The 14,045-nt window shown below is 46.0% G+C and overlaps 1 protein-coding gene across 1 annotated transcript in view; it reads right to left on the bottom strand.

Annotated features, from left to right (window-relative positions):
• Nucleotides 1–9,432: 9,432 nt before the first annotated feature.
• The window catches only part of LOC119290816 (heat shock cognate 70 kDa protein-like), a 5,313-nt gene continuing 700 nt past the window's right edge, over nt 9,433–14,045 (bottom strand). The window contains exon 2 of the mRNA XM_037569464.1: nt 9,433–11,185. Coding sequence (XP_037425361.1) covers nt 9,642–11,185 — 1,544 coding nt within the window. The 3' untranslated portion in view covers nt 9,433–9,641. The remainder of the gene's footprint in view (nt 11,186–14,045) is intronic.

Consider the following 14,045-nt stretch of genomic DNA (forward strand, 5'->3'; position numbering starts at 1 on the left):
TATTAATCACATGGCAATGTGAACTAGATTATTGACTCTAGTAAACTCTTTGGGTGTTAGTCTGGGTGTTAATCACATGGCGATGTGAACTAGATTATTGACTCTAGTGCAAGTGGGAGACTAAAGGAAATATGCCCTAGAGGCAATAATAAAGTTGTTATTCTGTATTTCCTTATTCATGATAAAGGTTTATTATTCATGCTAGAATTGTACTGATCGGAAACTTAAATACATGTGTGAATACAAAAACAAATACCGTGTCCCTAGTAAGCCTCTACTAGACTAGCTCGTTGACCAAAGATGGTTAAGGTTTCATAACCATAGACATGTGTTGTCATTTGATAACGGGATCACATCATTAGGAGAATGATGTGATGGACAAGACCCATCCGTTAGCTTAGCATATTGATCGTTTAGTTTATTGATATTGCTTTCTTGATAACAAATACATATTCCTTCGACTATGAGATTATGCAACTCCCGGATACCGGAGGAATACCTTGTGTGCTATCAAACGTCACACCGTAACAGGGTGATCATAAATATGCTCTACATGTATCTCTGAAGGTATTTGTTGAGTTGACATAGATCGAGATTAGGATTTGTCACTCTGAGTATCAGAGAGGTATCTCTGGGCCCTCTTGGTAATACACATCATCATAAGCCTTGGAAGCAAAGTGAATGAGGAGTTATTTGCAAGATGATGTATTACGAAACGAGTAAAGAGACTTGTCGATAACGAGATTGAACTAGGTATGAAGATACCGATGATTGAATCTCGGGCAAGTAACATACCGATGGACAAAGGGAATTACGTATGTTGTCATCAGGTTCGACCGATAAAGATCTTCATAAAATATGTAGGAGCTAATATGGGCATCCAGGTTCCGGTATTGGTTATTGACCGGACAGGTGTCTCAGTCAGGTCTACATAGTTCTCAAACTCGTAGGGTCCGCACGCTTAATGTTCATTGATGATATAGTCTTATATGAGTTATATGGTTTGGTGACCAAATGTTCTTTTGAGTCCCGGATGAGATCACAGAAATGACGAGGAGCTTCGGAATGGTCCGGAGGTAAAGATTGATATATAGGACAATGATATTCAGACACCGGAAGAGTTTCGGAGTGCACACGTAGTCATCGGGTCGCCGGAAGGGGTTCCGGACACACCCCAGTAGGTGTATGGGCCTAATGGGCCAAGGGGGGACAGACCAGCCCACAAGGGGCTGGCGCGCCCCTCTTCCTGGCCGCCGGCCCTAGGGAAGGAAATGGGGGAGGGCTAGCCCCTCATGCCTTTCCCTCCTCATGAGAGAAAGGAAAGGGGGGGCACCTGCCCCTGCCTTCCTCCCGCATTCAAATAAGGAAGGGGCGCGGCTTGGGGAGGACCCCAAGTAGGATTCGGCCTACTTGGGGCGCTTCCTGGCAGCCTTCCCTCTCCCCTCACCTATATATATCTGGGAGGGGGGCGCCACACATAACTACGACAATCTGTTAGCCGTGTGCAGTGCCCCCCTCCACAATTTTGTCCCTCGGTCATATTTTCGTAGTGCTTAGGCGAAGCCCTGTAGAGATAGCTTCACCATCACCATCACGACGCCGTCGTGCTGCTGGAACTCATCCCCTACTTCGCCGTCTTGCTGGATCCAGAAGGCGAGGACGTCACCGAGTTGAATGTGTGCTGAACGCGGAGGTGTCATACATTCGATACTCGATCGATTGGATCGCAAAAAGTTCAACTACATCAATCGCGTTACTAAACGCTTCCGCTTACAGTCTACGAGGGTACGTATCCACACTCTACCCTCTCGTTGCTATGCATCTCCATGGATAGATCTTGCGTGTGCATAGAAATTTTTTTGTTTTCCATGCAATGTTCCCCAACATCCACTTCTCCCTGGTAGTAATCTCTCGACCCAGAACTCATGCGGGCCATGGCAGACGCAAGGGAACGACAATGAAAGACTTGTTTATTTTTTGGAGGAGGAGTTGAGGAGGAATGTGTAGTCATCTTGGAGTAGGTAGTATTTATAACTGAGTGCTAATACGCTCCTAAGTGGGAAACCGTTTAGCTTTTGATCAGTGTGAACAGGTTTGCAATTAAATATAGCATGGTAGAAATTTGGAATGTGACGGGACGCAAGCTCAAAATTTATTGATGGTTCTAGTTTCGAAGTGCGGCACTATTCCCGGATGGCGTAATGTGGGCACGCGTTCTCGGTCGCGTACGTGGCGTTTGCACCATAGGGTGCACCGCAATAGGCAATGTCAGCATACGTCTTGTTCCACCAACCGTGCGCGCTCGTTATTACCATCGTGCATGCTTCTTTTAATTAGAATGTGTGCCCGTCTAGCGCACACACCTTAATCTATCTAACTGTTTCTGTTTGTTGTGGCTAATCGCAAACAGTTCATCTGTGTGAACTGTATGCCGTCAATCGTAGATGCCTTGATCTGGTTGATCGTGTCTGTTCTGTTGCCTTATCGCATATAGTTCATCCAAGTGAACAGTATGCCGTCGATCGCACACAAACCTTGATCTACCCGACCATTTCTGTTGTGTTGCCAAATCGCAAACAGTTCATCCGAGTGAACGGTATGCCATACATCACATACACCTTCATCTGGCTGCCCGTTTCTGTTGTTAATCTCATTGTAAACAGTTCATTCGAGTGAATCGTATGCCATGCATCACACATGCAACTATAATCTGAACCGTGTTTGATGTCTCCGCCATCGCAAATGTTTTGCATCATTTTTGACGGTGTTATTACATCACCGTTTGCGATTAATGCATCGCACACAGTTTCGCCGAAGAGTCTCTGAATGTAGTGTCGCGTTAGCAGCATCCTGCGGTAGTGATGATCAGCTTGAGTTGCATGTTTTATTTTGTTGTTGGCATCTGGTGCCCTCTGTGTGCGCACACATGTGGGATTACCGTTGTAGGGTGTTGCAATATGTTCGTGATTCGCTTATAGTGGGTCGCGGGGGTGACAGAAGCCTAAACCCGAGTAAGGAAGTTCTTGCATATGGGATTAAAGGGGACCTTACATTCAATTATATGGTTGGGTTTTACCTTAACGAATCTTTAGTATTTGCGAATGCTTGGTAGAGTTTTAATCATAAGTTCATATGATCCCAACACGGAAAGTATGCTAGCTAAGCCTTTCCCTCACATAAAACTGCAATGACGATTATTGGTTTAGTTATCAATCACCTAGAGACAAACCTTTTCTCATTGTTCACCAAAAGCATTCTACTGAAACAAAAACTAATCTTTATTATCTTGCAAAGCTATCTTTTTATTGATGTAAACTAGTTTTATTAATTGTTCTAGGTAAAGTAAACGGTAGTGTGCGTAGTTGTATTGGTGGTCGATAGAACTTGAGAGAATTAGTTCTACCTTTAGCTCCTAGTTGAGTTTGACGCTCTTATTTATCGAAAAAGCTACCAACGATCCCCAATACTTGTGGGTTACCAATATCAACGTGCTTCAGCATTCTCCGGTGTTCGAAAGGCTTGCAGAAGGCAACTGTCCAATAGTGAATTTTGTTATCAATGGCCACCACTACAATAAGGGATACTGCCTAACTGATGGTATCTACCCTAAGTGAACAACTCTTATCTCCAATCCGATAGGAGAGAAGATGGTTAGGTTTGCTCAAGCATAAGAGAGGGCTAGGAAGGATGTGGATCTTGTTTTTGATGTGCTTCAATCTCGATGGGCCATCATTCAGTATCCTGTTAGAACTTGGAGCACCAAAAAATTATGGGAGGTGATGGCTGCTTGTGTGATCATGCACAATATGATCATAGAGGATGAACGTGAGGATGAAATCTTTGATCAAGGGTCTCAATTTCATGGTAAAAGTGTTGTGCCTGAGCATTAAGGAGCAGCAATATTTGCACAGTCCATCCAATTTCATCATGCATCATGAAATGCATGGTTGGACAACTCACATTCAACTCCAACATGATTTGGTTGAGCAGGGATCACCTTGGCAACCAATAGATATATCGGCTCCCTTTCATTTTAATATATTTATGACAATTTAAATTTCATTTGGTTTGTAAACTATGAGATTTTAACTTGATTGTAAACCATGAGATTTTTATTTGATTGTGAACTATGTGATTTAAACTTTGAGCAATAGTTAGATTTGCATGTAAAAGAATATGAGCACATACCGGCCGTGTGGATGAAATGTTTCGGTGCGTTAGGGGCACTGACCAACAAAACTTGGATGGGTCGGGCGCCACCCAAAGCACCGACCCAAATGAATAAAAATTGAACAAAACGCACGCCGGTTTAGTCAGCGCATTGGAGTTGCCCTTATACACCATGCACGTTGCATAATTTAAAGGAGACATGCACGTTACATGATTGTCACTAAAACCCCTTTTAACTCTTAAAAAAAAGCTAAGTGGTTCGCGGATTTAATAACACTGAATAGAGGAAGAAGTATAGCATAAGCGTTGATGACATGTGCACAGCCCGGGATCACATCGTGTATCTCCCTGCAATCGGTCCGGATGCTTTTTTAATACAGTACAGACGCAAACGTTCATATACACGCGCATACACTTACCCCTATAAACGCACACACGCACATCTTATCCCTATGAGCACCTCCGAAAGACTGAGCCGACATATCATCTTAAAATTTACGAAGTCACCGTAGGCACCTCGTCGTCGACGGAAACGTCTCCTCCCACTGAATGCGCATCGCCAGAAATCCTGAAATGATCCAGAAATAAATGCGAGCACCAAGATTTGAACCCTGGTGGGTTGGGATATCACAGTCCCTTTAACCATCCAACCACGGGTTGGTTCGCCAGTCGGTCCGGATGCTATTGTGTTGTGTTGGTGGGTGTTTTAGTGGACGGAAAAACACGTTGATTACTCCGGGTTTGAAAAATACGCACGCGAAAGGATCACGACATGGTGACCTATGCACAACCCAGGATCACGAGATGTGCCTCCCCGCCATCAGGTCCGGATGTTATTGTACTGCACCTTGGGCATTTTGTTGGACATGAAAAGTAGCGTTTGCTCGTACAAAAACATGAGGCATTATGCTGGCACATAAATTTCTGTACACAATAATTTTCTTTCATTGCAAATGTGCAGCGCACGAACGAGCATATGTGCTACTCTCTCCGATTCAAAATAAATTTCAGCCTTCTTTGGTTCGTAGGATATAAATTTTATAAAAATAGAAAAATCATAGGAAGTGAGATGACATGCATCTTAATTCCTATAGAGAAAGAGATGCCATTTGATGAAGGATATGAATTTTTCCATTAAGTCTAGACTAATGTTTTTTTCCTCCGATATGTGAAGGATTGATTCCTATCCTACATAGGAATAGGAACTCATTCCTATAAACCAAACGGTTTCAAAGGAGTTTTTCCTTTGTAAATCCTATCCTATAGAATTCCTACAAAATTCATACAAACCAAAGCAGGCCGTCATGGTTTCATAGGGATTTTGTAGCAAAAATTCCTTTGGAGCTCTTTGCTTTGTAGTAATGGATTCCTATTCTTATGTAGGATAGGAACAAATCCTTCACATTTCAAAGGAAAGAAACATTATCCTAGACTCAATAAAAACTTTCCTATCATATGAATCAAGTGACATCTTTTTCTCTATAAGAATTGAGATGTATGTCGCCTCACTTTTTATGATTTTCCTATGAACCAAAGGATTATTTTAAATCGGAGGAAGCAGTAAATACAAACGACATACCTGCATGCACCGAGACGATCGCCCAGCCTCTGCCCCGGGCCACGGCTGGAAGGGAAGTCTGCCACAGCAGAACTGAAGCCGGTGTAGCCCGCGTCTTCCTGCCAAGGCCGACGAGTGGAGCCGTCCCTGTCGAGTCTACCGTTCGCTCCCGTAGCAGCAGCCGGGGGAGACTGGCGGCCGTGGTCACGCAGAGGATGTCGATTGGCGTGATCCTTAAGAGCATCTCCAACAGCCGCGCTATATAAGCGTCGCGCCTCAAATTTGTGGGTTTTTAGCGCGCGCACAATCGCTAACCGAGCTCCAGGGGAGGCACAATAACCGCGCGCGTGGCATAAAGAGTTCAACGCACGGTCCGAAACGCCATCATGCGTTGTTTATTTGGTGCGCCCGCTTCCGCGCGCCACACACTCGAGCGCTCGCGCCGCACTCTCTCCGCCACGCCACTTGCGCCCCCGCTCGCGATGCTGTCGGCGAATTGACCCGATGTACGGCCACGTCAGCCTCCATATCACCCCTTCCTACACCTGTGACCCCTCCGCCGCCTCCGCAAACCCTAGCGCGGGGAGCTTTGGCTTCGCTTCCGCCGGTGCTTCTCCAAACACCGGTATCGCGCGCGACCTTTTCATGCCGCCACGGACGACCTCAGTGGTGGGTGGCGTCGCGTCGGCACCCGCCGTGAACGTGCCCCCCTCTTGAAGCTCCCAAATGCGGCACGGGCAAAGACGGGCAAGGTATCCGCGAAGAAGAACAAGGCGGTGGACGGCTCCTCTAAGCCGTCGAGGAAGAAGCTTGCAGGGCGTGCAACGGACGCAGCGGCTACCGAAGCGCCGACGAGCTCACTTGTTGAGCCGGTGGCCGAAGCGCACAAGGTATTCGATGAAATGCTCCCAAGGTATAAAATTTCGCCAACTTTTTTTGTCGTTGTCTTTTGAATGCATATGGATAGCTTATTTGCTTCGTTGTATATACTTTGTAGTTTCAACAATGAGGCATATATGTCAACTATGGGTGTTGGCTCCAACAATTCTCATTGGTCTCAAACCAATAACATGCATTTCGATGCTCATGAGTTTGAGGTGGACGAGGATGGTGAGGGCATCGTCGACGCACCGAAAGGAAGAGGAGGCAACTACACCATGGATGAAGACATCTTGCTATGCAATACTTGGTTGCAAGTGTCGAGGGATCCCGCCGTTGGAGGGGATCAAAGTAGAGATGCATGTTGGAACCGGATGAAGGAGCACTTTGATCTACACAACAAAAGTGGAATTGACCGCTCGGAAAGATCTCTTCGCTCCCGATGGTCGACAATCAACCGAGATTGTCAAAAGTGGGCGGCCGCACTTAAGGCGGTTGACAAGTTAAACCCAAGTGGCACTAATGATATGGATAGGGTAAGTGCCATTTCTTCCATGTTCATCATGCTTCTCCTTGGTGTTTGTAGTGCTAACTTGTTTTGTTTTTATGTAGCTCAATATTGCACAAAACTTGTTCAAAGGAGAGGAGAAGAAAGACAAAGAAAGGGAAGATCAAGAAAGGGAGACCATTTACCTTGCCTCATTGCTGTGAAGAATTGAAGGATGATGAGAAATGGAAGAAGCGCGATGGTATCGATGATGTTGATGAGAGCAACAAACGCAAGCGAACTATTGATTTGCATGATGATGAGGAGGAGGCATCAAGTGATGACGGCAAGAGAAGCCCTACACCAAACTCGGTTTCATACTCCAAGCCAAAAGGACCGGATGGATGCAAGAAAGACGCAAAAGAAAAGAAGAAGAGGAAAGGAGATGACGAGCTCAAAATGCTATGGAAGCTATTGTGAAGGCAAGAAAGGAAGCGAACGAGGCGAGGAAGCTGGTAAGGAACCAAGATGCCGCGACCGAGGAGGGGAGGTTGGTGGCCGAGGATAGGAGGGTGGTGGCCGAGGAGAGGAAGGTGGCATTGGAGGAGAGGAAGGTGGCCATGGAGGAGCGAGCTAGGTTGTTGGAATGGAAGTACTTGTTCTTCATGGACACATCTACTCTTGATGAGAAGCAAAAGGAGTATGTCCATCTTGCCCGTGAAGAAGTCTTGGTCCAAAAAAAGCCATGGGTGGCGGTGGCATGGGAGGCATGGGAGGCGGTGGCATTGGCGGCATGGGAGGCATTGGTGCCTTTGGAGCTACCATGGGCGGAATGAGTGGCTTGGGTGGCTTCGGAGCTACCATGGGAGGCATGGGTGGCTTCGGAGCTATCATGGGAGGCATGAGCATTGCGTCTCTCATGGGAGGCATGGGAGCACCTCCGGGCGGCATGGGCGGAATGTCTTCTGGTGTGCCTCATCACACACCTTCCGTTGAAGATCTTGCCAACACCTTCCGAGCTCCACATGATGATACGGCGTGCGAGAATGAAGAGGAGAAGGAAGAATCGTCTTCGGATGAGGAAAATGAATCGGAGGAAGAGGAGGACGAAGACGAGGATGAGGCATGATTGTTGAGATGTGCCATTCGTTTGTGTGAACTTTGTCATGAACTTCGTTCGGATTTTGAACTTGGTTGGATGATGTTGTGGGCATGAATTTGAACTTTTATGTCATGAACTTGTTTGGGTTATGTCTTTGTTTTCATGTTTTTGTTTTCAATGTTTCAAATATCATATCATCTCCAAAACTCAACAATATATGGGAAGCGCCGGCTGCTCGCGCGCGCTGCAGTTTAGCGCGTCTGCTGGAGCGACTCGCGCGCACTAAACTTTGCAGCGGCCGCTGGAGCAAGCACACCGCGCCGCGCAAAAATGCGCGAACAACGTGCTGGAAAAGTTGTTTTAGCGCGATGCGCGTAGCACGGCTGTTGGAGATGCTCTAACCGCAAAATTGAAGAACGTAGTCGAGCGATCATCCCGCCGCAGCAGTCTTTTGCAGCATGAACACTGTCGTGGTACACTTGCAGCAGCAGACAGACTCGCTCGCAGCGGCACCAAGCAGACACCTGCTGGACCCACATCCAGGAGCCAATTTCCGTGTCTTGACATTTTTGCTAAAGTGCCAGGGTCGATGGCGGTAGGGTATAACAACCTACCGTCAAAGACCCTCGATTTCCGTGTTTTGATATTTTTGCTAAAATCTAGCTGGATCTGACCCCATCCGTAAGTATTTCGGGATCTAACCCGTTTGCTATCGCCATCAACCCGGCGGTAGGCTGTTATACCCTACCGTCATCGACCCTAACGGTAGCAAAAAGGTCAGATTCCGAAATACTTTTAGATGGAGGTCAAATCTTGCTAAACTTTCGCAAAAAGGTCAAAACACCAAAATCAGCCACATACAGGCATCAACCTACTTGTTGAAATGTAAAAGTTCTCTGCATGCTGTATTCATTAGATAAAAATGGCGACGCCAGAGACAGAAAAGGCATCAGTACAAAATATCTACAAGGTTCAGCCACTGTTCTGTATGCAGTTTGCACATAAGGAGTTGCAAACAAAAATGCACGAAAACTCTTGATGCATTTTTATGTGTTGAGCTTAGTAACCTCACCAGAGACGGAAATTTCCAAAACAAATCAAGTAACCAGAACTAGAACTGGGCTGATGCAACAGGGGAAATTGCAAATGCCACAAATCACAGCCGGTGGGAAACCGAGACAGAAATCTCACAAACCAACTGAACTGGCAGTATGCCGCAGATCAACGGCACCAAAAGTGGCTATTCATCAAGCAGATGGTAGACATGCAACCGATATATAAGTTCATTCAGTTGTTCCCAAACCACATGAAGCATATTAACTACTGTACTAGAAAGAATGGGCATGCGCAATGCCCATTCCAGAAGTTGCAGAGGGCACTGATACTAAACACCAACTATCGCAAAAGCAGCGCGATCATAGGCTTGCAGAAGCACATTGAGCACCTTACCGGCCTCCACCTTCCTTCTTTATCTTCTTAACTTGTGTCTTGTCTTCGGACTGCATCATGCGCTTCTTCTGCACCATGCGCTCGAACTCCTCCTTGCTCACCCAACCCTCCCCGTCTTCCTTCTTTATAATTTTCTTCATTTCCTTCCTGTCCTCCGACTGGTACTTCTCAGCATCTCGCACCATGCGCTCAATCTCTTCCTTGCTCAGCCCACCCTTGTCAGTAGTGATGGTGATGCTGTTCTTGCTTCCAGTCGTCATGTCCTCCGCCGACACCTTCAGGATGCAGTTGGCTTCAATCGCAAATGTCACATTGATCTTGGGCACAAGCCTTGGCGCTGGGGGGATGCCGTGGAGGATGAACTTGCCGAGGAGGTTGTTGTCCTTGGTCATCGCCCCTTCACCCTCATACACCTGAATGAGCACGCTCGTCTGGTTGTAATAATGGGTCGTGTAAATCCGTTCCTTCTTGAAGGGGATGGTAGTAGTCCTGGGGATCAGCACGCTCATCAAACCACCTATTACCTCTATACCGAGTGAGAGGGGCGTGACATCAAGAAGGAGCAAGTCCTTCACCTTCTGGTCACATTCGCCACTGAGGGCAGCGGCCTGGACAGCGGCACCGTAGGCGACAGCCTCATCAGGGTTGATGCTCTTGCAGAGGATCTTCCCGTCAAAGAAATCCTGGAGCAGCTGCTGCACCTTGGGGATCCGGCTGGAGCCACCCACAAGCACGACGTCGTGGATTTGGGATTTGTCCATCTTGGCATCACCGAGGCACTTCTCGACATGTTCAGTGCATTTACGGAAGAGGTCCATGTTGAGCTCCTCAAAACGGGCGCGGGTAATGGTGCCATAGAAGTCAATGCTGTCGTGAAGCGAGTCGATCTCAAATTTTGCCTGCACCATGGAAGACAGCATTCTCTTGGCCCTCTCACAGGCTGCCCTCAGCCGCATGAGCGCCTTTGGGTTGTTTCTGATGTCACTCTTGTGTCTCTTAAGGAAATCCTGCACAAAGTGTTCCACCATCCGGCTGTTGAGATCCTGCCCGCCAAGGTGGGTGTCACCAGATGTGGCCTTGACCGTGAAGATGCCCATGTGAATAGTTATAATTGACACATCCAAGGTACCACCACCAAGATCAAAGATGAGCACTGTTTTCCCTTCCCCTTTGCGGGATCCCTTGTCAAGACCATAGGCAATGGCTGCAGCAGAGGGCTCATTGATGATGCGCATGACATTAAGGCCAGCAATGGCGCCAGCATCCATGGTGGCCTGGCGTTGGGAGTCAGTGAAGTAGACTGGAACGGTGATGACAACATTTTTCACCAATGTGCCGAGGTAGGCCTCGGCAATCTCCCACATCTTGACAAGCATCATGGAGGAGATCTCCTCGGCTGCAAACTGCTTCACCTCACCCCTGTACTTTACCACAATCAGTGGCCGGTCACCAGGGCCTGAAATGACCTTGAATGGGAAAAGCTTGATATCTCCTTGCACACATGCATCAGTGAATCTTCGCCCGATTAGTCGCTTGGCATCTGAAGAAAATTGGAGTAGTTAGTTTCAACATTTTATTTTGCAAGAATGGTATATCACAAAATTAGAGATTTCAAGACTAACTTCATAGAAATGCATATTTAGGAACCAATTGCATTACAAACTACATATTTAAAAAGCCATTTCAAAGTACTACCAATTTAAGCCAATTATGCAGCGTAAGACTACAGTTTGCAATGCATTCACAACAATGAGGCCCACAAACATGGTATCACAAGGTACCCTATATCTGCTGTACAATGAATACCCCTAAAAAAACTGCTGTACAATGAACTTGTAATTGTGAAGTTTACATCAACTTTTCAACACGCCTCATTTTCGAGCATAAAATCAGGGATATGGTACAACTAATAAACTAACAATGTTTTCCTGTCAAAAACATATGGGCTTTCCTGGACATGTACAATTGGGTTAGGTTTTTGTAGTATGCTCCAATTAATATGCCACTCAATGTTTACTTGTCAACAAGCTATACTAATGAGAGGCTTCACAGAAATCCCATATTTATCACGAAAAGGAACAAATCTGGACCATGTAATCTCTACACGTGGCTGAGATGGTGCCATTTTACCCTCTGTTTTCAAGGCGTCCCTAAGGCGTCGCCTAGGCGACGCTTAGGCGTCAGGGCGCCCTGCGAGGGCAAGGCGTCCACCTCGCCTTAGGTGGGTGTCTAAGGCGTCCGCCTTAAGCTATAAGGCGTCCGAGGCGTCTGCCTAGGCGTCCGAGGCGTTGCCTTAGTCCATTTTGGACGCCTTAGCTTGCCAGGCAGGCAGGGGAGCTGTTTTAGGCGGGAAACCGAGTTTTGGCGGGAAACTGGAATCATGTTGGCGCCAACAGGTAAGAGGGGAGAAAGAGAGAGAGAGAAACAGCCCCCAATCCACACACTCCTCCCCCTCCTTCTCTTCAGTGGCTCCTCTCCAGCAGATCTGGTTCCTCCTCCTCTCCAGCAGCTCCTCCCCCTCCTCTCCAACGGTTCCTCCTCTCCAGCAGCTCCTCCTCTTCCTCCTGTCCAGCAGCTCCTCCTCCTCTTCCTCCTGTCCAGCAGCTCCTCCTCATCCTCCTGTCCAGCAGCTCCTCCTCCTCTGCAGTACAGCAACAACAAGCAAGAGCAACAGTATGCCCAATGCGGAGGGGGAGGATTCAGACTACGTTGAGGATGATGATGATGTGAGCAATGACGATCAAGAGCCAACTAATGTTGACCAAGATGGTGAAGACAACACCAATGCCAATGAGTTTGATGATGATGACTTTTGATTGAGACTTTGAGAGTGGAGAGACATGAGAGAGCTGAGCTGGCCACCTTTATCCCTTTTGCTATGCTGGAGTTATCTATTATTCTGTTTGTCTTATGTGGACTACTGGACTTGTGTCATTTGAATTGGTTAATGGTTATGTAATATGCCATGCATTGCAGATTGCAGTTGCACTCATACTTGCTATCTTTCTTTCCACTTTTGTTCGCTGCCTCACTTTTATTTCTATTTTTTGTGGAATGTGCACTGGTAAGTGATACATTATTCTAACATATTTGTTCATGACTTCATGTTGATGCAGAATTCTGTTGGGGAGAAAAGCAAGTGCAAAGAGGATGGGGGCTCTACAACAATCAGTTGCAAGGTGTGTATGGCTGTATGCCTAGTTGCTTAATGCCTACCAAATTCTACTTAATTCTGTTGCTTACAAGTCTCTAAGGCGTCGCCTCGCCTTATGCCTCAGCGCTTAGGCAGTGAGGCGCCCCCCCAGCGCCTCGCCTCGCCTTACTGCCTTAAAAACATAGATTTTACCACATGCATTGAGAAGGCATCACAGCCAAGCTGTCACACACGAGCACGAATGGGTATGAGATATGTATATGACTCATTTTGATGTTTGAACCATATACAACACGAGATATGTTTTTTGAGACAGAACAGCGGATATATAGAATTAATATGGACTAAACAAACTACAAAGTGAGTTTTATCTTGAAGTCTTTAAGCTACCACAACTTATTTCTAAGGTGAAAAGGCCAATTATCAAGTTAACTCGAGGAAAATATCTATTAGATAAATCCATCATGATCTCTATTATATATATGCATGGCCTGGATCTCATGTTGAAGAAATGGTATGTACATATAGTTATATACATTGAGCTAAGTTTTTGGATGACCTGAAACAAAAAAGAGAAGTCCTGCTTGTTACAATAGATTGATAGAGAACATAAGCTGGTAAGAAGTAACCACATTTTTTAAAGAACAATCTCAGAACAAATCCAACAAAGTTAGTGGCATCTAGGTTGTGCCATAGAAATAGATCTGACAAATCCTACAGTTTTAACATCATCAGGCTGTAACACAATTAGGAAATCATACAACTATACAACGCAATTGGAAACCGTGTAATCAGAGACTTTGAAGGAACATAAAACTTCAAAAGTAAATTTTAAAAAGTGTGTTTCTATTCGTTATTGTTGCACAAGGATGATGGTACTTGCTTGTTACGTTACCGCTATGTTTTCACAATATTTCACATCTTCAGATTTTGTGTTAGAACGTCATGTTTTTCAAAATTGCTGGCCCAGTTGATGACTAGTTGAGCTAATTTCTAGTGTCAGATAACTCTAAGTAATGTTAGTACCAGAGATCAGCCTTCCTAGACGTCCCCTGGCCATAAACAAAATCTAGTTTATTTTCGATATGTCCAATGCAAGCAGAACAAATTTTCGCACGTGAATTTTTCCCGATGTACGAAACAGGTTTGCGTGAAGAATCCAGCAAAAAGTTGGAGGGTTTTGCAGCGTAGTAGTAATTTCTAGGGTATTTTAGGGTAAGCAAACAATTAATCGCGCGCCCAAAAA

Source organism: Triticum dicoccoides, chromosome 4B (assembly GCF_002162155.2).
Source record: "Triticum dicoccoides isolate Atlit2015 ecotype Zavitan chromosome 4B, WEW_v2.0, whole genome shotgun sequence".
Taxonomy (NCBI): domain Eukaryota; kingdom Viridiplantae; phylum Streptophyta; class Magnoliopsida; order Poales; family Poaceae; genus Triticum; species Triticum dicoccoides.